Raw genomic sequence first — 24,845 nt, 5'->3', positions numbered from 1 at the left:
TGTCGTAAATACTTATAAATGAGAGCAGTTCCCACTATAATTTTATAATGAGATATTTAATGCAAAGGGATGAAAGAAACTAAAGAATGTTAAGTGGTGAACTTGGTATGTCATGGAAGTGAGAATGCATGTGCTTAATTTTGTCTAACAGTGGGGAAACTGTGAAAGATGTGATCTCGGGCCAATAAGATACTATATAAAAATAGAAAGCAGCAGATTGATCACACCGTAAATCAGATATGTAAGTAATCAACCAACTCAGTTTATTTTTGTGCAAGGGGTGGCTAAGAAGCAGCGCAGTTTCTTACAAAATAAAATTGAAACTATCGGAAAACAATTTAACTGAATCATTTCATTTTAAAAATGATCTTAAGTTGCATACATGTTGCAGCTTTCATCTGTAGTTGAGTGTTCTTTCCTTTTTTGTATAGGTATCTGTACTGGAGTACAGTGGGAGTGGACACTTGTTCAGCTTTTGCATGAAATGTGGTAACTAGGACCGGCATATATATGTAATCAGTTTAATAGACGAGTCTTTATGTTATCACATACCCTTTTTATAATTATTTGAAACTTATTCTGTTTTGCTAAATTTCTAATGAGTTTGGTGTGGCACATACAGGGGTTCTGCCACAGCTGCATCTTAAGATATAGTGATACCCATGACATAGTTGCAGTACTGTACCCCATATGCTAAAAGAAGAGCACTGATAGCTGGCAGAGACAAGGCACAAAAGGCATACCTTCATACTGCGTGAAAGCCACAGTTGCTTAGCACTGAAGCGTTGTCTAGAAATGTAAATAAAATTTCCATGATTGGGTATGTTAGGTGTTGGTCCCATGGTCTAGGGATAGCGTCTTTGATTAAAGGTCTACATGTCCTTGGTCCCGGGTTCAAAACCATCCACCACTTAAATTTTGATTATAATCAGCATTTGGCAGCCAAAGACTTCCGGCATAAAACGTACCCTCATTCTGCTAATGGCTTTGTCAGAGGGTTCAGGGCACACTCTTGTCCTTGGGATGGAAGAATGCCTCTAAAGGTGGAAGAATAAGCAATGATCAACGGCATGAGGATGCAGAAGGTAATGGAAACCTCTGCATTAAAGACACACAATGTGTACGCACAGGACATATTGTCTGTAACTGAAAAAGTGTGGTGGTGATCTCTCAATTGGCAAAAGATTCCTGGATAGTGCCCCATATGGATCTCTGGGAGGGGACTGCAAAGGGGGAGGTAACCATGAGTAAAAGAGTCAATAATCATCAATGGGATAACATTCTACAAGTTGGGGTATGGCATGTCAGAAACTTTAATGTGACAGGGAAGCTAGAAAATCTGAAAAGGGAAGTGCAAAGGCTCAATGTAGATATAATAGGGGTCAGTGAAGTTAAATGGAAAGAAGACGAGGATTTCTGGTCAGATGAGTACAGGTTAATATCAACAGCAGCAGAAAATGGTATAATTGTTGTAGGATTCGTTATGAGTAGCAAGGTAAGGCAGAGAGTGTGTTACAGTGAACAGTTCAGTGATAGGGTTGTTCTTGTCAGAATCGACAGCAAACCAACACCAACAATGATAGTGCAGGTATACGTGCCAGTGTCCCATGATGAAGATGAGAGAGAAAGTAAGCATATGAGGATATTGAAAGGGTAATACAGAACATAAAAGGAGATGGAAAATCTAATACTCATGGGGGACTGGAATGCAGTTGTAGAGAAAGGAGTATAAGAAACAGTTACAGGAGAATATGGGCTTGGGACAATGAATGAGAGAGAGAAAAGAGTAATTGAGTTCTGTAATAAATTTCAACTAGTAATAGCAAATACTCTGTTCAAGAATCACAAGAGGAGGCAGTGCACTTGGAAGAGACCAGATGATACGGGAAGATTTCAGTTAGATTACATCATGGTCAGACAGAGATTCCGAAATAGGATACTGGACTATGAGGCATACCCAGGAGCAGATACAAACTTGGTGAACAGTAGGCTGAAGTTAAAGAGATTAGTCGGGAAGAATCAGTATGCAAAGAAGTGGGACACAGAAGCAGTAAGGTATAATGAGGCATGCTTGAAGTTTTCTAAGGCTATAGATATGTCAGGAGCAGCTCAGTAGGCAGTACAGTCGAAGAGGAATGGACATCTCTTAAAAGGACAATCACAGAAGTCGGACAGAAAAACATAGATACAAAGAAGGTAACTCCGAAGAAACCATTGGTAACAGAAGAAATACTTCAATTGATCAATAAAAGAAGGAAGTACAAAAATGTTCAGGGAAATGCATGAAAAATGTGACGAAATAAAAAAAGAAATGGTTGTTGGAAGGACTGACTCAGCATACGGAAAAGTCAAAACGTCCTTCGGTGACACGAAAAGCGAGAATGGTAATATTAAGAGTGGAACAGGAATTTCGTTGTTAAATGCAGAGGAAAGAGGGGATAGGTGGAAAGAGTACATTGAAGGCCTCTATGAGGGGGGTGATTTATCAGATGATAGAAGAAGAAACGGCAGTTTTGAAGAGATAGGGGACTCAGTATTAGAATCAGGATTTAAGAGAGCTTAGGAAGACTGAAGATCAATTAAGGCAGAAGGGATAGATAACATTCCATCAGAATTTCGAAAATCATTGGGAAAACTGTCAACACATTGACCCATTGGTGTATAGAATGTATAGTCTGGGGACATACCATCTAACTTTTGAAAAAGTGTCATCCATGCAATTCCAAAGACTCTGAGAGCTGACAAGTGCGAAAATCATCACACAATCAGCTTAACAGCTCATGCATCAAAGTTGCTGACAAGAATAATATACAGAAGAATGGAAAAGAAAATTGAGGCTGTGTTAGAGGACATTCAGTTTGACTTTAGGAAAGGTAAAGGCACCAGAGGGGTAATTCTGATGTTGTGGTTGAAAGACTAAAGAAAAATAAAGACATTTTCATAAGATTTGTCGACCTGGAAAAAGTGTTAGATATAGTAAAGTGGTACAAGATGTTACAGATTCTGAGAACAATGAAGGTAAGCTCTAGGGAAAAACGGGTAATATACAATTTGTACAGAAACCAGATGGCAGTTATGAGTCGAGGGGCATGAAAGGGAAGCAGTGGTTGGGAAGGGAGTGAGACAGTGTTGTAGCCTATCCCCAATGTTATTCAATCTATATTGAGCAAGCAGTAAAGGAAACTAAAACAAAAATTCGAAGCAGGAATTAAAGTCCATGGAGAAGAAATAAAAACTTTGAGGTTTGCCGCTGACATTGTAATTGTCAGCTAGCAAAGGACCTGGAAGAGCAGCTGAACAGAATGAACAGTGTGTTGAAAGGAGATGAACATCAACAAAAGCAAAACGAGGATAATAGAATGTAGTCTAATTAAACCGGGTGACGCTGTGGGAATTAGATTAGGAAATGAGACGCTTAAAGTGTTGCAACATTTTTACGGAATGCAAACTGATCTTTCCCGAGGTCGGCTTCTACCAGTTTTTCCATTCGTCTGTAAAGAAGTCATGTTAGTATTTTGCAGCCATGGCTTATTAAACTGATAGTTCGGTAATTTTCACATCTGTCAACGCCTGCTCTCTTTGGTAGTGGAATTATTATATTCTTCTTGAAGTCTGAGGGTATTTCGCCAGTCGCATACATCTTGCTTACTAGATGGTAGAGTTTTGTTAGGCCTGGCTCTCCCAAGGCTGTCAGTAGTTCTAATGGAATGTTGTCTACTCCTGGGGCCTTGTTTTGACTTAGGTCTTTTAGTGCTCTGTCACTCTCTTCACGCAGTATCGTATCTCCCATTTCATCTTCATCTACATCCTCTTCCATTTCCATAATATTGTCCTCAAGTATATCGCCCTTGTATAGACCCTCTATATACTCCTTCCACCTTTCTGCTTTCCCTTCTTTGCTTAGAACTGGGTTTCCATCTGAGCTCTTGATATTCATACAAGTGGTTCTCTTTTCTCCAAAGGTCTCTTTAATTTTCCTGTAAGCAGTATCTATATTACCCCTAGTGATATGCGCATCTGCATCCTTACATTTGTCCTCTAGCCATCCCTGCTTAGCCATTTTGCTCTTCCTGTTGATCTCATTTTTGAGACGTTTTATTCCTTTTTGCATGCTTCATTTACTGCATTTTTATATTTTCTGCTTTCATCAATTAAATTCAATATCTCTTCTGTTACCCAAGGATTTGTATTAGCCCTCGTCTTTTTACCTACTTGATCCTCTGGTACCTTCACTATTTCGTCTCTCAAAGCTACCCATTCTTCTTCTGCTGTATTTCTTTCCCCCATTCTTGTCAGTCGTTCCCTAACGCTCTCCCTGAAGCTCTCTACAACCTCTGGTGCTTTCAGTTTATCCAGGCCCCATCTCTTCAAATCCCACCTTTTTTTGCAGTTTCTTCAGTTTTAATCTGCGGTTCATAACCAATAGATTGTGGTCAGAGTTCACATCTACCCCTGGAAATGTCTTACAATTTAGAACCTGGTGCCTGAATTTCTGCCTCACCATTATATAATCTTATCTGAAACCTTCCAGTAACTCCAGGCTTTTTCCGTGTATTCAACCTTCTTTCATAATTCTTGAACCAAGTGTTAGCTCTGATTGTTACGCTCTGCGTAAAATTCTACCAGGCGGCTTCCTTTTTCATTCCTTACTCCCATTCCATATTCACCTATTGTTTCCTTCTCTTCCTTTTCCTACTATAGAGTTCCAGTCACCCATGACTATTAAATTTTCGTCTCCCTTCACTATCTGAATAATTTCTTTTATCTCATCATACACTTCATCAATCTCTTCATCATCTGCTGAGCTAGTTGACATATAAACTTGTACTACTGTAGTAGGCATGGGCTTTGTGTCTATCTAGGCCACAATAATGCGTTCAGTATGCTGTTTGTAGTAGCTTACTCGCACTCCTATTTTTTTATTCATTATTAAACCAACTCCTGCATTACCCCTATTTGATTTTGTGTTTATAACTCTGTATTCACCTGACCAAAAGTCTTGTTCCTCCTGCCACCGAACTTCACTAATTCCCACTATATCTAACTTTAACCTATCCATTTCCCTTTTTAAATTTTCTAACCTTCCTGCCTGATTAAGGGATCTGACATTCCACGCTCCGATCCGTAGAATGCCAGTTTTCTTTCTCCTGATAACGACGTCCTCTTGAGTAGTCCCCGCCCGGAGATCCGAATGGGGGACTATTTTACCTACAGAATATTTTACCCAAGAGGACGCCATCATCATTTAATCATACAGTAAATCTGCATGCCCTCGGGAAAAATTATGGCTGTAGTTTCCCCTTGCTTTCAGCCATTTGCAGTACCACAACTGCAAGGCCGTTTTGGTTATTGTTACAGGGCCACATCAGTCAATCATCCAGACTGTTGTCCCTGCAACTACTGAAAAGGCTGCTGCCCCTCTTCAGGAACCACACGTTTGTCTGGCCTCTCAGCGGATACCCCTCCGTTGTGGTTGCACCTACGGTACGGCTATCTGTGTCGTTGAGGCACACAAGCCTCCCCACGAACGGCAAGGTCCATGGTTCGTGGGGGGTATCATATCGTATTTCCCTAAAATTCATTTCACTTATGCGAATATTTATTTGAAGACAATTGTCAGATTTCATGATTTTAAGCCCAAGCAGTAATCTGCATTTTCTACAGAGATCTGAAAATATTTGTTGTACTGTTCAATAAATTTGTTTTGTCAGGAGTACACAGTCAATCCACCATCAGTATAAAACTGTAGAGCAAGGCTTTCACTACAGAACATACACGGATCTGAACAGCTGTCTCATCAATTCAGTTCACTGAGAAACTTAGCTAGACATTCATACCAGCATTTTGAATCTTTAATCTGTACACTCCCTTCAGCAATTTACGTACATGTCCTATACCATCATGACTACTCTCTGAATTTCCTCCTTCAAAATACCCTTCATAAATGCTGTCCTCACATCAAATTGCCGTATACATCACTCAAGTTCTACCACAACACTCAACAGGGCTTTCCCCATCTCAAATCTTGTGACAAGGCTAAATGTCAGCATAATCTGCTCCAAATCATAGAGTAAACCCTTATGCCACCATTTGAGCCTTATATTGAACCATTTTGTTATTTGCATTTAATTTTGTAGCAAAAACCAATAGATTTTCAATCGCTTTAATTGTTTTAGTTTTCTTAATTCTCACATTTTATTTTTCTTCAGAGAATTCATGTTAACCTCCATTTCTTTATTCCATTCTCTCTCTCTCTCTGAGAAAAATAAATACGATACCCACAATCTTCGTAACCAACCACAGCCGTTAACCCTATTTGGCATGTCTCCTGCCAGGCATCTCCGACACTTTTTGTCGATGACTTTGCGCTCTTTTGTAGTTCTCCATGGACTTGTCTCCTCGAGTGGCATCTTCGGCATTGTCTCGATCACCTTCACTCGTGGAGTACCAACAGTGGCTTCACATTTTCAATGACAAACAGTTTGTATGAATTTCTGAAGTGCAATCGGTTTCTTCCACCATTTTTACATCTTGGGCCTCTTGCTCTTCAGTTCACAGAAACTATGAAATTCCTGAGGCTCATGAGTTACAGAAAACTTTCTTGATCCTCTGACGTGTATTACCTGGCCACACACTGTATCCGGTGTCTCAATATCATAGATTTTCTAAGGGGTTCTTCCTGGGAAGCAGATCAGACCACCTTCCTCCATTTGTACCGAACCCTTGTCTTTTTGAAATTTGACTATGGGTGTTTTATTTATGCATCTGCACATCTGGCCATTTTACGCTGCCTTAATACAATCCACCATTATGGAATCCCTTAGACCACTGGTGCTTTCTACAGTAGCCTGGTTACAAGTCTCTGTGCTGAAGCTGCCAAACTAAAGCTGTTGTACTAGCATGATGTTCTCCTCAGCGTCTATGCATGCCGTATGTCTGCCATGCCCAGCCACCCATTCTATGCCTCGTTTATCAATGACCCCCTTGACTGCCAGTATGGGGCGTTTCCTTCTTCTCTGTTACCTCCTGAAGTTAACTTTCAGCTATTGCTCTGGCAGCTTAACTTCTCACTACTTGCCACATTTCCGATGGGTGTTAATCCTGCACCAACTTGGCTTCATGCAGCGGCCTTGTTAATTTTGGACTTCAATTGCTTCCTAAGGAAACTACTATGGATTTGATCATTGTTTTAAGTTTCTCAACATTCGCATGGAACTTAGCAATAGTACTTTGTTGTTGGCTCTGAACATTTTTGGTGTTGGCTTCCTGTACACTGCTCAATATTTACAACTGAGTCCTTTGTTCTCTATCAGGCCACCAGTACATTCGGCAACATAGGCTTTTTAATTGTGTCTTATGCCCCAATTATCTCTGTGCCTTTCAGAGCTTGGGTGCGCGCTGTACACAGTCCATCTCTTAGTGCAACAACTGTGAAGTTCATGTTGGTTCCTGGTCATGTTGGTCAGAAGGGAAATGAGGCTGCTTACACTGCTGCCAAGGCTGCAGTCCTACCTTGGTCCGCTAGCTCTTCCATCCCTTTGGATGATCTCCGTGTGTTGGCAGCTGGTATCATTTTGACATAACCCCTGATCTTCTCTTTGCGGGAACAAGTTCTGGGGAATTAAACTTCTCCCAGTGGCTTGGCCAACATCATCTCAGCTCTCTCGCTGCAAGGAGATCATTTTAGCTTGGTTGCATATTGGGCATTGTCGTTTTAGCTATTGTCATTTGTTAAGTGGTGATCCCCCACCACTTTGTGCTCATTGTCATCAACCTTTGATGGTTTGCCATTTCCTGGCCGAATGCCCTTTTGCTAACTATTTACATTCTCATGAATGTTTGCTGTCTGAGTTATTGGCTGTTTTAGAGAACGATGCGCTGGCTGTCAATCGTGTTTTACTTTTTATCCGTCATAGCAATGTGGCGAAGGAAATTTAATCTTTAGTTTGGGACCTCCACTGTCTCTACAGCGTATTTTGTGGACCTTTCTCCACGAGGAAGTCCTTGTCCATCGCTCACTTTCCTTCCTCTGGATGTGCTTAATTATAGTCGCTTTTGAGTTATTTTACTACTTGGTATGACCTTAGTTGTTTTTGCACCCTAAAGCAAACAAAACGAAACAAAAATTTCTTCCTGTAACCTCTACACAGAAGTCTGTTGTAACTTTAAATAATCCTTGTAAATATATTCAGGTCAAGTTAGTTTCGATCAGTGGAAACATTAATGGGTTGGTATTTGATCAGTATTTACCAGAAAGACTATGAAAGTAAATTAAACTTCAACATTTACTGTATGAAAGTAAATTAAACTTTTAACATATATGTACAATACACATTAGTATGTAACTTACAAAAGAAAAGAAAATATCGAGTAATGTGTATTGGATTCTTACTCTGGGAAATTCATATTTTGTGTGTTTCTTGATATGTTCTTTGGTAGTTAAGTTTTCTGTTCCTCCATCCTCATATTTACTTTGCATGCACTCAATTAAACATTGTCTAGATGCTTCTTACCACACCAAAAGGCAGAAAAGCTTTAAATTGAAATGGAATGCAGTTGGAGGTGCATCTGAAAGAAGTAAAGAGTTGTCATTGGTTTTGGAGCTCAAGGCAAAATTGAACTAGAGCACAAATCCACCTACCATGTTTCAGTATTCGCTGTACATTAAATGTTTTGGAACTATTGGCAGACTGCAAGCCCTGGTAGTATAATGAAAATTGCAGATTGAGGAAGAAACAGTTAGCACATTTGGTTGGAGAAGTGACCATCATATTCTGAATGCCAATACGATGGCGGTCCAAGAAGTATCACGTTTATTTACAAAATCGGTCATTATTCAGATGCAGTTGTTTGACATGAGTCACCTCCAAAGTACTACCCTTCAGGTTCTACACATCTTGTTCACCATTGCTGCTGGTGCTGCTGCCGGAACCATCACTGCTCCATCGACTTCTACACAATGTCTTTCCTGTTTTGAAATATGGTACTTTTAAGTCTTATTTAGTTTAGGGTCAAGCCAGAAGTCACTCAGTGCTAAATCAGGGGAATAAAGGGGCTGGCAAACCTCAGCCACGTTGTATTCAGCCCTCCGAATTAATTGAGAACAATGAGCAGATGTGTTATTGTGATGGAAGGTGCCAGCTGCTCGCTGCTCCCAACTCTGGCCGTTTACTTCCTGAAGGTGATGCAGAACCTCGTGGTAGAACTCCTTATTGACATTAGTGCATTCTGGGTCATGCTCGTGATGGACCACAGCATTGGAGTTATAGAAGGCAGTCACCATGACAGATTGTTGTGGACCTTCTTTGCTTTTTTGGGTCTCAGGGATGACGCATACTTCCATTGCGATGATTGGAACTTTGTTTCTGGTTTGTACCCATAAACCTGGGACTCATCACCAGTGGTCACTGTGTTAATAAAGTTGAGATTACTGTTCAAAGGATTTGTGATCTCCGAATGAAGTTGCTTCTGGTCAGTTGTTAGCAACTTTGGCTCAAATTTTGCTGAGGTCCAAATTGTTTACTAAAATGGAATAAATGTATCCAGTGCTAATTTTAACATCGTCTGTAAGTCCTCTGATCATGATTTGTCTATCCTGTGTCACTAGGATCCTTTCATGATCAATAACAACCTTATTTGCAGATGTTGAGGGCCTACCTGAACATGCTTCACTCTTGACTGATGAGCAGCCGTCTTTGAAGTGTTTGTACCCATTGCTTTGACCTCATACAGTTGCTGAATCTTTTGAATTATTCATCTTGAGAAGCTCCAAGCTTGAAACAAAAGTTGATGCAATAACTTCGTTCAGCTTTTTCTGCCATTTTGTGCACAACACAAAATCGGACAACTACAGGTGTTCATTAATCTACAGCTAGCCAACGACTGATTGTTTTCACAGTTGTGGAGGGGGGGAAACAGGTATTTACACTACAGATACTTACAAACATAGTGTGTATGCACACCCTGTACCATTGTTGGTTTTGCCAATAAAAAAAATATCATCAGATACTTTTTGAACAGCCCTCATAAAATCGTATGAAATTTAGATCTTCATTTTCTTCTTCATTTAAAGAACACATACAATAAACTGTTTTTGTTCACTCTTTAAGGATAACAAATTATTGTTTTATTCTGCCCTCCAATTGTTAAGTTGTTGTACAGTGGAATGTGTGATCTTTCCTTTTTAGCATTACCAGAGAGGAGAGTTGTACTGGGCCATATCGTATGACCAGATGGACCTCACTATGTTACTGTGCAGATATACATTTGTTTAAGAACAGAATGTGAATAATGCAGAAGCATGGGGGTAAGAGGGGGCCGTGTTGAAACATTTCTTCTTATAGAGTTCCTCCATTTAAGGCTGCAGAAAGTTGTCTAACATGTCCCACGATAATGATTCACAGTTATTTTCAACTTCCCCTGAAAATGTCTCCATACACAATATTCAGTAATAACAAACCAGACAACTACATGTGTGCTTTGCAACAGTTTCGTTAAATTCATGGGGGTTAACTTCTGCCCCCTCTGGAACTTTGAATCCCTTAGGTACTGCACAGACACGAAATTTGCCTTGTCACAGCAGCAGCATTTATCAGGGTGTTATTCAAAGAGGCTAAAATTGTGTGTGGTTTTTTTTAATGCAGTTTTTGTATTCCTTGTTTGGAGTTTAATAACTCTTGAAAACTAGTTGGTCCTGCCATTTCTTGTGCCTCATGAGATATGGAAATTTTCAGAGTTTGTTTTGTTGGTACATTTCTGTCATATCAAGACAGCAAGTGTACTGCTTTGATTCTAAACTGAAACTTGCTAGTTGCAGGCAGTGGTGATCAGTCACAGGAAACAGATATATACACAAGGCATTTTTAGAGGGGGAACTGCAAAGTAAATCATTGTTTCACAAAAAATATTCAATAAACTTAGAGCTATAATTAATTTGTAAAATAGTCTCAGATATTTATAGGCTCTTGTTATTTGAATAATGCAAAAGAATGTGAAAAACTTGGCTGCTTGCAAAGAACTGCTGTTGTATAGCAGTTAGTATTGTTTTTGATTAACCTCGTCTGATCAGCATGTGCTGCCCTCCCTGTAGGGTCTGACTCACCATTATTTTTCTATCTGTTGGAATATTTTATTTACTGTGGTACTTCAGAGCTTATCTTAATAATTAAAAAAGACAAGTGTTCATCAATGAAGGAAATAGTTCTCTCCAGTTGACCAAAGATTACTGAATATGCAGTTATAAGATTAATTTTTGCCACAGTCAATGTTTGAATCAACTAATTCAGGGAGATGAGTGCATTAGTGCTTAGTTATTTTGACAGCACAACACATTATTAGCACTGGCTGTTAGTGATATAGAATGTTGCTTTCATGATATAACATTGCTGACTTGGAGGAGGTAGTGTCAACAGATAATTTTCTGCGAGGTTTTTGTAGTGTTTTTACATGATAATGTAAGTTTCAGCTTTTTCTCCACTGCTTTACAATTGGAAATCGAGAATTGCCGTGTAGGGTATGATTAAGCAGCCTCACAGGTACCCTCCCGCACAAAGTGGCTGTATACGTCGTATATGTAAGAAATTTAAGGTTGGACCTCTATAACTCTCATGATGATTTTTACTCAGGGAAAGGAAAGAGCTTAGCTTTTCCATGCATATTAAATCCAGACATTTAGTGGATGACAGTTTTCTGGAAGCTTATTCATAGTTTGCCCATGAAATTGACTGATCTGATACAGAAACAATGGCATTTGTTTATTTCAGGTGCTAACACTGTTCCCACTAGAGTTAATGTTTTGTTGTTTCACTTTCATGTTACTGTTATGGTGAATATTATGGACATTGGGAAGTAGTCAAGCTGTAACTTGTTCAAGATTGATGGAGACTTCTTTGTTGAGTGTTAATTGATTTATTGGTGATTATTAGGGTACCTTGTGAGGACGATAACACCAAGGTTTTAATGTTTTCTCCAGTGAAGACAATGTTTTTGTAGAGCTGTTGGAAATTATTGCTTAGGACCCTCAAATGTTTGTGAATATTAAGGATTTTATGATACCAATGGCTACTTGGCTAATATATTGATAAAGTAATCTTTTTCATCTTTACTCAAATAGAATCAGTTCTGGGTAGGACAGATATTAACACAGTAATTGTATATTGATATCGTACTAAGCAAAGGATTTTTTGTCATCTTAGTATTGCATAATCTTGACCACAAGTAGCATCATTTTATTATTGACAGGTTAGGGATTCCATTTATTGGTGTAATATGGTAACCTTCTTTGATTACAGTCTTTTGACATGCAGTACAATTATGCCTAGTAGAAGATGTGGAGCTTAACTCAGCATCATTGTTTTCAGGTTTCTTTTTCATTCCATGGATGTATGCAAGATGCCTGTGACGACCACAGGTAGATGATGCTTTCCATTTAAAAGTTAAAAAGCAATTTCACAATCAGTTTCCAATTCTCTAGCAAATATTTCTGGCTTCCTCTACTTTGTTTATTCTTAATTTTAATATAAATACACAAAAATACTAATACTATAATAAAAGGTACTAGGATCAATTGTAATATCTAAACAGTGATTTAAAAAAATAAAAATAAGAAGTTGAAGTCTGGAGTCATTTCTACTTAACAATAAATTGGGTGTAAAAGTTAAGTGTGTCACCAATATATTAGCAGTAGTCTCTGGAACAGATTTTCAGAGAGCTAATAAGATGTGGAAAGATGCTAGAAAGAATTTCAGAGGAGGGGGTAACATTTCAATAATAAGTCCTTGAATGAGAGTTACATGATTCATGTTTGGTACAACAGCATTAGTTTCTTACCTGTAGTTTCAAATTTTACCTCATAAAATGTACATGTTTACCTATAATTTCATTATTAGAAAAGTTCTAGCATAGATTATTCTTTTTTGCTGTGTATTTTAAATTATTGTGATCACATTCAGCCCCAAATTTAATTTTGTCCTTAATAACAAAGTGTGTATGTTGTACCTGCAGGGTAAATATGAACCAGCTGAACTGTGGTTTTTCATTGCAAAATTAAGGTTCGTATTAAATGTATGTACACTCAAAGTATGAAGTTTCGTCTTAGTCTGTACACGTTTTTCAGTGATTGTTGCTTGTTTTGAGATTAACTTCATTTTATGTCATTTCCCAAACATTCTTCATTGTTAGGTGTGAATCTGTTATTCCTCTCGTCTTTGGCACTTCAGGAATTTTGTAGACTGCCAACGTTCTATTTAAAATTTTGTTGGTGCTAATATGTGGTCAAGATACTAGGTAGAATCAGTAAATTTAGTATATTTGCTAATGCAACTTTCAGACTTCTACAGAATATTGTGTACTGCAATTAGAACAATCTGGTGTACCACATTGATACATGTAATTCCTCTGTGGGTGATGGTTAATAGCACGAATAATCCATATGTCTAATTTTAGGTGCTGAGAAAGACCTTAAAAATTGCAAAAACTGTTATTTTTTTGTTGTGACACCTGTAATGACAGGTGAAACCCTTGGATTTTTCACCATTTTAAAAGGGTGCCAGATGTCTGGAAAGTGTAGCAGTCTTAACATTAACACAGACTCACTGAGGAAGACACACCACTTAAAGGCTGTGTCAGAAACTGAAGCAAACACCAGTCTTTTTTTTTTCCCAGTTTTGAGTAATTATGTGAAATGCTTTATTCTGACCAAAGTTGATTATTAAAAATAGATGTAGCAGGTGCCTCGTTGCAGCTAATGAGGAAACTGCTGAATGCTTTGTTGCTTATTATGGGGATCTACAACAGAAACCAGCTGCAACCATAAAAAAATTAAAGAATATATGATTTGTGAAATGGTAGTTAAGTTTTTTTAAGGAAAAGTTAAATAATTCAGATCTAATCTCTAAGAATAATTGAATATTACAGGCTGCAATTGACTCATAGAGGCAACTGAAGAGTTACTGAAGTATCTGCAATGCTGTTGCCAAATCTGATCATCTCCAAAAAGAGCAAAAATTGTCGATTGAATCGCATGTGGCATCCCAGCTGCATAACAACTTCGTTTGTTTTATCCACTGATACATCACCGGAGTTGTTGCTTGACAGAGGTTGAAATGTGCGTGCACTAAGATGTGGAGTGGGAATGGCATGCCTGTGTTTGATTGTCTGGGTGTTTTGCTCCAGTTGGTGGAGGTGGTGCAGTACATGACCTTCAAACTGTCAACTGAAATTGTAGTAGAGATTCCATCAACATCTAACTTAGACTGCTTGTCTCCTCAGTGGAGCACTTTGTAGGGTCCATCATAAGTTGGCTGTAAAGGATAAAGCACAGTGCCGTGCCATACAAAAACCTGCTTGCGTTTTGACAACTCACTGAAAACAAATGGATGAAGAGATTGCTGTACTCTCATTACTACCAGACTCAGTTGCTGTATGTGCGACCGCAGCATAACAACGTCAGATGCTATGACAACTTCACTGGAGTGCTGCTGAAGAATTTGCCTGGTAGGCCAGTTTGTTGCCCTTAATTCAGGTCAGCTACCATGGTTTCTAAATCCTCCTTTATATATGCACAGATGCCCAATAGAACAGTAGATAGCATTTATGGACAGAAATTGCTGTAAATTGATGTTTTAATGCTTTGAGTTACCAATATTGTGGTACCAGCCATTCATTTGCCACTGGGTGGTACACTGTGATTCTAATCACCTTTCTGCCAAACAGTGCGGTGAGAGAGTTGAACGGGTAAATCGAATTGTCTGCCCTGATCCATGGTGATACGTAAAGGAACACTGAAATGGACAATCCAGCTGCTGAAACAGGGGATAACTACTCTCACTACTGTGATATCTGCCGTGTGGAAAGCCACTGGCCAGCATGTAAATCGATCAACTACTGCAGTATAGTAGGTACACCCCTCAGTTGGTTGTAGGGATCCTATTATATCGAGATGTATGCCTTTGAACATTATGTGGTACAAATGTACAGAGTAATTTTTTTGTGGTGTGTTGAGGCACTCAGTCTTGAAATCTATGCCCAAACTCAGCCACACAAAAACTCATTTGATCGATGAGGTAGTATTGCAGATCCCTTGATGTGACAGTTGATGTAGTGAAGTGACAGCTTGTTGACAGAAACCAGTTGTGGCAAAAGCAAAAACCTTTGAATTCATACATTACTGTATATTCATGTTTTTTGCTGTTGGTAGTTGTGATGGAATTATAGGCCACGGGGTGTACTAAAATCTTGTAACTCCGAATAAAGTTATGCTGCTGCGAGTGCTTCATAACCCATAGCGCTCATCAGCTCTTGGATGCAAGGTAGGGCGTTGGCTTGCACGTTGCTTTCCTCGTCAATGTGTGTGATGTTGGTTGTGAATTTCCCAATGTAACCTAATTGATGGAGCTGGTGCAGCAAAGGCTTGTCAGGTTTTTGTTGTAACATGTATGTGAGAGGCTTGTAGTGAGTAACAACAGTGAATTATTCTCCATCAAGCATGTTTCAGAACATTTTAATGGCAGCATGCATAGTGTATAGTTCACGATTGTATGTGAACCAACTTTGTTGTGCCAGAGAAAGCATTATGGCTAAAGAATAACAACAGCTGCTAGCACTGATTCACCTGTTGCTGCACTACTGCACCCACTGGTGTTTTGGAAGTGTTGAGCATAAGGGTAAGAGGCATTTGTGGAACTGGATGTACCAACAGTGTGGCATGTGCGATAGAGGATTTCAGTTTAGCAAAAGCTGCTAGTGCATTGTCAGTCCACTCTATTTTTTTCACCGGATTTATCTCTTGTGGTGCCTGAATTCCATTGGTGTTAATGGTGTGGCCCAGGAACTGCACCTCAGGGACGCTCTCTTGTGGTGGCCATATTCCATGGGATCAATGGTTTGGCCCAGGAACTACATCTCTGTTGCTCCAAGAACACACTTTCCCAGATTAATGAGCAAGCTGTACGCGCAAAGACAGTCAAAAAGATGGTGTAAATGTTTCCAGTGTCCTGCCTCTGAACTGGACATAATTAACACATCGTCAAAGCAAATGAGACAGAATTCAAAATCGAAATTTCCTTTGTCCGCAAATATTTGAAAACTTCATGCAGCATTAGACAGTCCAAAAGACATCCTGGTGAATTAAAAAAAATGGTCTACACACAGCCGTTTTGGTGATGCGTTCTGGTGCAACCGATACTTTGTAGTATGCACACACACTAGATCTATGATAGGGATGACACATTTACCATTCACATTATGTGTGAAGTCCTTGATGTGCAACACAGGATGTTGGTTAGGTATAGTCGGGCTATTAAGTTGACGGTAATTGCTGCTGGGGTACCATCCATTAGTTTTCTTTGGCACTAAATTAAATGGCAAATCCCAGCTGCTTCTACATGGTTTGCAGATTCCCTGTGGCAGGATGAAGGCAAACTTTTGTTTAGTTGCTTCGAACTTTTTGGATTGCAAACCTTGTGGTCGCACGTGAATCGGTGACCCCGGTGGTGTCAGTATGTGGTGCACTGTATAGGGTGTCCATAAAGTCCCTTAATAACTTCAAAATTTTATTACAATGGCAGTTGTTGAAATATTTTAACATTTCTTTTATTGTAAAAGTTTTTTGGCAGTGTTTAATAGACTTCTATATGAGCACCTTTAGTTGCATGAAGCACATCTAGACGGTACTCGATTTCTTGCAATGTTCGCTTTAGCATAGTGTCATCAATGGTGGCAATGGCATTACAAATCCTTTGCTTCAAGTCAGCAGTGTCCCGTATCTGTGGGGGATACATGATATCTTTTACATACCTCCATAAAAAAAGTCCAAGGGAGTGATATCTGGCGAATGCGGTGGCCAAGGAATTGGCCCATCCCTCCCAATCCATCTGCCTGGAAATGTTTCATTGAGGATCCGTCGAACATGCAGTCCCCAATGTGGTGGTGTACTATCTTGCTGGAAAATGATAATTGGTTGTAAGTCAATCAATTGTGGTGCTACATATTTGTTCAGAAGGTCTAGGTAAACATGTGCAGTAATTGTTGACTCGTTGAAGAAAAATGCACCAACTATTCACTTACACCACACGTTCACTTTTGGACTATCCCGGTAGAGCTCCCTAGTCACATGCGGGTGTTCAGCTCCCCAGATTCTCACATTGTGTCTGTTTAATGTCCGAGAAAAATGAAAAGTTGCCTTGTCACTGAAACAAACTCACTTGAGGAATGCTTCATCCTCCGAAAGGCATTCCAACATGTTGAGTGCAAACTCTATCCGTTTTGGCTTGTCATTTGGCTCCATTGTCTGTAACAGTTGCACTTTGTAAGCATACAACCGTAAGTTCTTGTGGAGGACCTTAAGCACAGTTGAACGTTGTAGTTGCAACTGTCTGGCAGCAGTGCATATAGACTTCGTAGGTGAACGAGTGAAGACGTTTAAAATGTGATCAATGTTTTCCTCGGATTTTCTTGTTCGCCCGCTCCTCCCTTTATCCAACACTGTCCCTGTCTCCATAAATTTTTTGTGCCATGAATGGATTGAAGGACGCGATGGTGGATATCTTCCATACTTCGTTCTGAAGTTTCGTTGAGTGTGAACATCCGATTTTGTCTCAATAAACCAAGACACATATTGTGCCTTCTCTTGAGGAGTTGCCATTTTATAGAGGTTCGGTTCCTTCCATCAATGGAGTATCTGAAACACAAAATTTTAGTATATATAAAAACTTTAGTAAACAATGATTACAATAAAAGAAATTTTGTTAAAATATTTCAACAACTGCCATTGTAATAAAATTTTGAAGTTATAAAGGGACTTTATGGACACCATGTATTATTTTGCACTAAAGCAAGTGTGGGTGACTGTCCCTTAATTTCTGGAAATGGCCTAAGATGTGTAATATATGGCAGATCTCTTGTTACTGTTCATACTGCAGCACAGTCATTATGAGGAAATCAACCCGGGCTGCTTAGGCTGGTCTTAATGTCCAGAAAGATGGCGGTGTGAAAGATCTGGGAGCAGCCCATAAAATGATGAGAAATATGCTCCTAGTGTTAGATGCACCACATTGCCAACTATGAATTGCCCTTCAAATTTATGCCAGAGATCCAGATCGAGGGCTAATGTTACCCATCCACATGCCTTGAATGATGGAGCCATTGGCAGCAAACAGATGATAATCGTCAGACTATGGTGAGGCAGGCAGGTGGCCAGATAAACCAACACATCTGCTCCTGTGTCCATCAAAAACGGTTGTTTCATGTATCATTTGGGAACAAAACACTGATGGCTGTTATCTAGAGAATCACTCGCAGTCATTACTGACTTTCCACCCCCTTTTACCATTTTGCATGGCATGTTTTCTTTCTTTCCTTCCTTCTGTCCCAAACCAGCCTTGGTACCAGCATAATTTGGTAGCTGATGCCAAGTGACTGTGACTCCTTGTTCTGTGATAGTGTCATCATCAGCTGGTACTTGCCTGCAAAGCTACAACTTCTGTAGAAAGTTAAGTAGCTGTGCTTGAAGTGATGCAAATGTCACCATGGTGGTGGTGTCTGGTTGTGGGCTGACGGCCGCGACACTCTAATGAATATAGTCCAACAATGCAGTCAGCTGTCTGCGCAAGTGCATCTAATTCTCCCATTCACACTGTGAGTGTCTTTTGCATATCTGATAGTGGGTGCGGCAACCAAATGTTTCTCACAATGTCATCACTGATTGCACTATTCACCAGTGTTCAAGGACAATGTAGCAACTGCGACTGTGTGCAGTTACCATGTTCTTCTGTCTGCAGTATCTTCTCTGATCTCTTGGTTTCTGACAGCAGCACACTGTTGATCAGTGCATTTTTATGCGCTTTGTACTATTCTGTAGCTGATAATGTGGCTAAAAGGTCTTGTGCTTCAGTGACCGTCTCTTCGTTACGTGCTGTGATGACACAACTGTATTTGGTCTTGTTGGCAATAATGTGCCAACACAAACTGGCTCTCCAACTGTGTGGACAAAACCACCATATTTTGTTGCCAGAATGGAAGTGCGATGCGGCTTACTACTATGCTCATTGGCTCCTCATCTGCGGTTGTTGGTGCTGCCGTTGTCAAGTATAGTGTTCTTTGTAAATCACATAGGAAATATGTGGTGTGGCTGTTACACATTCACACTCCAATGCAAATGCTGTAGTCGGCACAGTTGCTTAAACTAATCAGACAGCGTGGTTGAGTCTTGGTGACAGCACGTGGCGCTGTTGTTTCTTACTAATCACATTGTATCCAGTTCTATCCAACTAATACGTCAGGATCACCAATAAATGTTGGGTCTTAAACAAGAAATTTATTCCTGACATTTAACACGAGTAAGCGATATCTGTAGATACAACATAGCAACCAAGGAAGTTCTCATGCTTATGGTCACGCTAACACTATTAACATGCATTACAACACTTATGACTTTGAACACTTTGTGTTATGATAATCTTTCATTGTGTACACCGTCACTGTAGTTCTTACTACTGGTAGTCTGTTGCAGTGCCTGGAAGATGCACCAATGTTGCCAGTTCTCTGCCATGCAAGTGTGGGGTACTCGGCCCACTATAAAACTTCCCCTGCAGGGAGAAACAAACAATAATTGTTAGTTTATGAAATTGACCCTGGGTCCAGGTGGAGTTTTTCTCATCATCTGCGTTGTTTTTCCACAGTTGTTCCTCTGGTACAGTATGATCCTCGACTGAATGATTTGTTAATTCCGCCTAAGTTGCTGGGGGTGGGGGTGTTCGTGAGCCAATCCAGTAACGGCCGACAGTTTTGCTGTGCCTTTGGAGCTTAGATTGGCTGGTTTGTATAGATTGATGGAAATTACTTTCTTTCCCCCTTTTAACTGAAGTCAGTGTCCTTTAATCCCGTTCTTCAGTCGGCTACAGGTACTAGTAAGATGGCTCTGAAGTTTAATGAAACAGACCTTGACACAAATAGCTGTGTTACATTGTAGGTGGATCTGTGAAGATACTGATTGTAACTTTCCCATCTTCTTCCGGAATTATATTATGAATCCAAGTGTTGTGTAGGGGTGTGTTACAGATGGAAGAAGGAACTCTCCCAGCAACTGCAAAAGCTTATCATTCAAGAGCTTTGCCTTAGATGCTTTACGTTTCTTCTTCAAGACACTGCGCAGTCTGGGCAGTGCTAGTTGTGTTGAAGATCAAGTCGCAAGGAACAGATTTGCTGCCTTAAGTAAACAACAGATACATTCTACCACAAAATTAAAAGCTGTGTGATAGGGTGTGCATGTGTGTCACGGTACAGAACACCTGTCCCTGTCATTGGCACCTTTCATTGGATGTAACCTGTTCTGGGCAGCCAAAATGTGCTATCCAGGTCAAAGTAAAGGTGTGGGCCACAAATTCCACTTCCTGAGATTATAACTTCTGGCCATCTCGTGATCTTGTCAGTCTCTGTCGGACAATAGCAGAAGTTGTAGGAAAAGGTGGTGAGATAATGTTAACCACATTTAGGTGTGCAGAACATGTCGTGAGTAGCAATTTTTAGAGTGGTACTTGTACATAACATATTGTTTTGCAACTCAGACGCACTCTTGGGGTCCATGAGCAAGCCATTTTGCATGCCAGGCAATTCAGTGTTTTGTCACCAGTGCCCTCATAATGCAGAGCTTGTAAGACTCAGTCCATGCAAGGACTTGAATATGCAGTGACATAGCGATTCCAGTACATGGCCTGGGCAAGCATGTGGCTCCTGCATTGGTTTCTGGATGTGGCATGTGCCATAATTGAAGGGCTGATAGTTCTTTAAGCAAACCTTCAGTTGTGCCACTGCCAGCTCTTTCAGATCTTGAGATATGGTGCCAACTCACAGCAGTGCACCATGACTCATGTATTCAGTGCTGCTGATGTGCCAAATTTGAGTCATGAATCGGGCGTTGAAATTCAGGTGATTTTGTTGGGCTGGCTGATAATTGTCTGAGGTTACATGTTCCAGTTACATTGGGTTCATCAATTGTGGGGTTCAAATAAGTGTAGATGATATTTGTGTAATTATGTACAGAGTTGAGCTTTAAACTGCAGTCTGGCCAGGTCACTGCCTAAGTGTAGATACTGGCAATCTTACTGCAGGTAGTTGGCCAAAGTACCTGGTAAATCCCTCACTGATGTTTTCTGATGTATGATCTGGGAGTATGGGGTGCTGGGACTGCCACAAGTAAAATTATGATCCCCCACCTTCCATTCCTTCTTTGTTCACAGAATCATCTTTGCTGAAAAACAGCCAACTGTATTTTAGTTAGTGCATTGGAGGGTATCCGAGGTAGAGATACAGGTCTCCTCCACCTTGTTAAGTCCAGGACTGCATAATGTGATATGAATATTGTTGAATATCTTTCATGTATTAAAACACATGCCTACAGTTGTACACTAATTTGGTAAACTGAAGGGGTTGGCAAGTAAAGTGCTAAACCACAACAGCATATTCAGTAGTTGTATGTTATGTGTTTGGTTTAATTCAAAGGAAAGAACATAATACAAGATAAAATAATTTGAAAAGTAGACACCACTTTCCAGCAATGCATATAGAACTGCTTGTTATCAGCATGTGATGAATTCGAAAATGCAAAGATACTGTGATCAGACTAATCTTTACGAAACTGGGGGTTAGCACTTCCTTCTGCTAACCACTTCAGTTCGTGTTGTTACCATGGAAGATTTAATGTATACTATAAAATTTGCTTTCTATGGATGCTATTTGCTTGTAAATATTTTATGACAGCTACATATGCACCAGAATCAGTTCTACCATTGACATTGTTCCTTGCCTTTATTACATTGTTCCTCACCTCTGTTTTGTGACATTGTTCCAACTCGGAAAAGGTAAAACAATACAAGTTAACCGATGTATGTTTCATTGGGAAGGACAATGGAAAACTCTGCAGTTGAGGGCCTTAAACCATCTCCTCCTCCTCCTCCTCCTCCTCCTCCTCCTCCTCCCACTGAACTTTCAGCGTAACAGAAAACATTAAAGTTCACATCACAAAGAGATGTGACATGTGATACACAAATTGGAAAGACCTTTTTCTTATATCCAGTCATTCACTGTGAAATGAGATGCTAATTAAATGTTGATGAAAATGGTTGCAATAGCTTGACTATTCTGTTTGACAACATTCTTCTGGTTTTGAGGGATTGGTATCTGTTCAGTCTTGTTGGTTGATTACCTTTCCATTACAAGCAGCTTTGTTTAAATATATGTAACCCACTTGCACTATCCAGTACTGTATCCAGTTAATTGAGCACCAACAATAAGCATTCATTAGAAATTAGGATTTTTCACTATTTTCATCACAGTCTGACAAAAGTACCAGAGAGTATTAATAATTTCCTTGTTTTGTGGCATCCAGATGGATTTCCATTGCATTTCTGTCAAAATTCTGAGTGGGGAATTGTCTTAAACGTGATTGGACACAATTTTCTCACACTCCCAGTGTAAGCTTAAAAAAATTAATTTTTTTTACTATTTGTGGAGCAAGTGTTCAGCTTAAATCGTTTTATCACTTCACAAACATGCTATGTTACGTAACAAATATAGTTACATTATTTTTAACATGATTGCACTCTAAAATTAAGATGTTAAATACTTGAATTGTCTTTTGAGTTTGTGTTGTTGTGGCAATTATAAATCTACTCCTCATGTTTCTGTAACAGAAATCTGAATTTTTTAATGAGTCTGTGTACTACTGTACCTTCAATGAGTAATTTAATTATAATATCCTACATTTATTATAGGATGTTAAAAATTCTTTTCTTAATAATCTTACTTTTTCAGATTAAGAAAAAGAGCTGAGGAGAAAGATGTGAAGACTGTTTCGGACCTGGATAAAGACTTGCAGCGGAGAGAGGTTAATTTAAATGAAATAGAGCAATGTTTACCAAAGCCAAATGGTCTCTATTTGAGAATTATTGTGGGAAGTGTGAATGTTTCCATTCTCAACAAAAATGACAAGTATGACAAAATTTCATCATAATAAATTTTACAGATCTGTTATTAACTAAATGTAATAGTTTTTAGCAGCACTTCTTGTTAATAAATAATTTTTCGTTACTATGAAATGAATGAAATGATATGCAACTGTAGGACAGGATCAATATCAGTGCATCATTGTTCTTATTGCTGAGAGAGTCAGTTAAGGGAAAGGTAATTAAGCAATAATTACTTGTGAAGTCGTGTGCCTTGATATCGAATTTTCAGGTTTTTAATCTAGGGAGGCACGTTTATATGCTGACCAAAATTTTTCAGATTTGAAATTGCAATGATTTCCCCATCCTCCAGTTTGGTACAAGGATATGTGAGTAGCCTTTCCCATGAAGCATGCTTTTTTTGTATAGTTCTTTTACAACCTGATTTAGAGATTGGATGTTACACTGTGGCCAAAATTTTGTAAAATGCTTTGACATCTTGTTCCAAGAGATTGTGGTGCTCCCATGTCTGGACCATAACCAGTTAACTGTTTTGGATCCAAAATATTGTCTAAACAAATGTAGATTTGCACCTCCCAATGTAGGGTAGATGTTCAGTTTCATAACAGTTAATGGTTTGTTACTGAAGCTCTGCATTGGGTGGTTTTACTGAAACTTCAATAATTCTGAGGTGTACCTGCTTGTCATCATCAGATGATAGTCTGTTAACGTGGTTAAATGAAGCAATGCCATACTTTTTTGAAATCATTATAGGGGATGTAACAAGGGTGCATTGTTTCTCATTAAGAAAAGATGCTCTGTATCCATTGTTGAAGAAATACAGAAACAGTTACATTCATGAAGAAAATATCTTTGGTAACGGCCTTTTGGGAGCTTCTGCCTAATTATGTCACCAAGGGAGTGACAATCTACACAGCCAGCCATTACAACACAATAAAAGGAATGTAGCAGGTAACTTACCAAAAAGACTAAGAATTGCTTCCTTTTGCTGGTATCAGATATTTGCATGACAGTGGCCAAACACTGATTCAGCTGTACATTGTAGCATGGCTGCTGCAGGAGGTACTGAACCATTCTTGCTACAGTTCATTAGTTAAGTCCTGACAGTAATTATGTTGTGAGGGAACAATGATTTACAAGAAGTCATTTTGTATTTGCTGAGCAAAAATCGTCATTTTTGGTTGCAGGTCACTCATTAGTAATGTCACAGCAATTGAATTTCAGATTGTTTGTTGCTATCATTTAATCCAGGCCTTGGAATGAAAGTTCACTGCATTTACAGATGTATATCTTTCTTATTCTTCCATATTTTCTGTATTAGCTAACTCTTTTTAAATGCAGAAATTGTGTGTTTTTATTTGCCACATCATTAGCTGTTTTGGCTGCTGGTAAGGTGATACTTCACTTTTTTAATGGTTATTGTTAATATTAACTGCTGACTTTAAATCTGGGATTTTTTAAATTTGTTACTATGTTGTTCTTTTTCAGGTTTAGATACAAAGATGAATATGAAAAATTCAAACTGGTGTTAAGTATTATTGGATTTGTTCTCGCTGTTCTGAACCTGCTAGTTAATTTCCGGTGAGTATTGAGTTTCATTTTCAGTTTGTGTAGAAGTAAGAAGTGGCAGGCAGAAGAGCCAAAGTCGAAGATAAGGTTATTGCATTGTGTGCATTTTATCGTGTCTGTAGTTCGATGCAGTTATCCTTCAAACATGCATGCATATCTGAAGGAACAGACACTGCTGACACTCTACAGCCATATTAAAAACATGAAATGTATTCACAATTTGTGAATGTGGCTATGCACTGGCTATACAATTTACTAGAAACGCATGATAATTTGTGCTCAAACCCATATTTCCTGCTTCTCACGAGCAGTCATCTT

General features: G+C 39.2%; 1 protein-coding gene across 2 annotated transcripts in view; it reads left to right on the top strand.

The window, feature by feature from the left end:
- LOC124551193 (transmembrane protein 120 homolog) overlaps positions 1-24,845 on the top strand; it is a 61,920-nt gene that overhangs the window by 1,575 nt on the left and 35,500 nt on the right. Inside the window, exons 1-3 of one of the 2 annotated variants that reach the window (XM_047126194.1) lie at positions 12,376-12,409; positions 22,807-22,983; positions 24,447-24,539. In XM_047126194.1, coding sequence (XP_046982150.1) covers positions 12,384-12,409; positions 22,807-22,983; positions 24,447-24,539 — 296 coding nt within the window. In that variant the 5' untranslated portion in view covers positions 12,376-12,383. Of the gene's footprint in view, positions 1-12,375; positions 12,410-22,806; positions 22,984-24,446; positions 24,540-24,845 lie in introns of those variants that run through there. The other variant, XM_047126186.1, reaches the window with a different exon arrangement.

This window comes from Schistocerca americana, chromosome 1 (assembly GCF_021461395.2).
Source record: "Schistocerca americana isolate TAMUIC-IGC-003095 chromosome 1, iqSchAmer2.1, whole genome shotgun sequence".
NCBI lineage: Eukaryota > Metazoa > Arthropoda > Insecta > Orthoptera > Acrididae > Schistocerca > Schistocerca americana.
The sequence above is the reverse complement of the archived record's forward strand: the minus strand, read 5'-3'. Positions and strand labels throughout refer to the sequence as shown.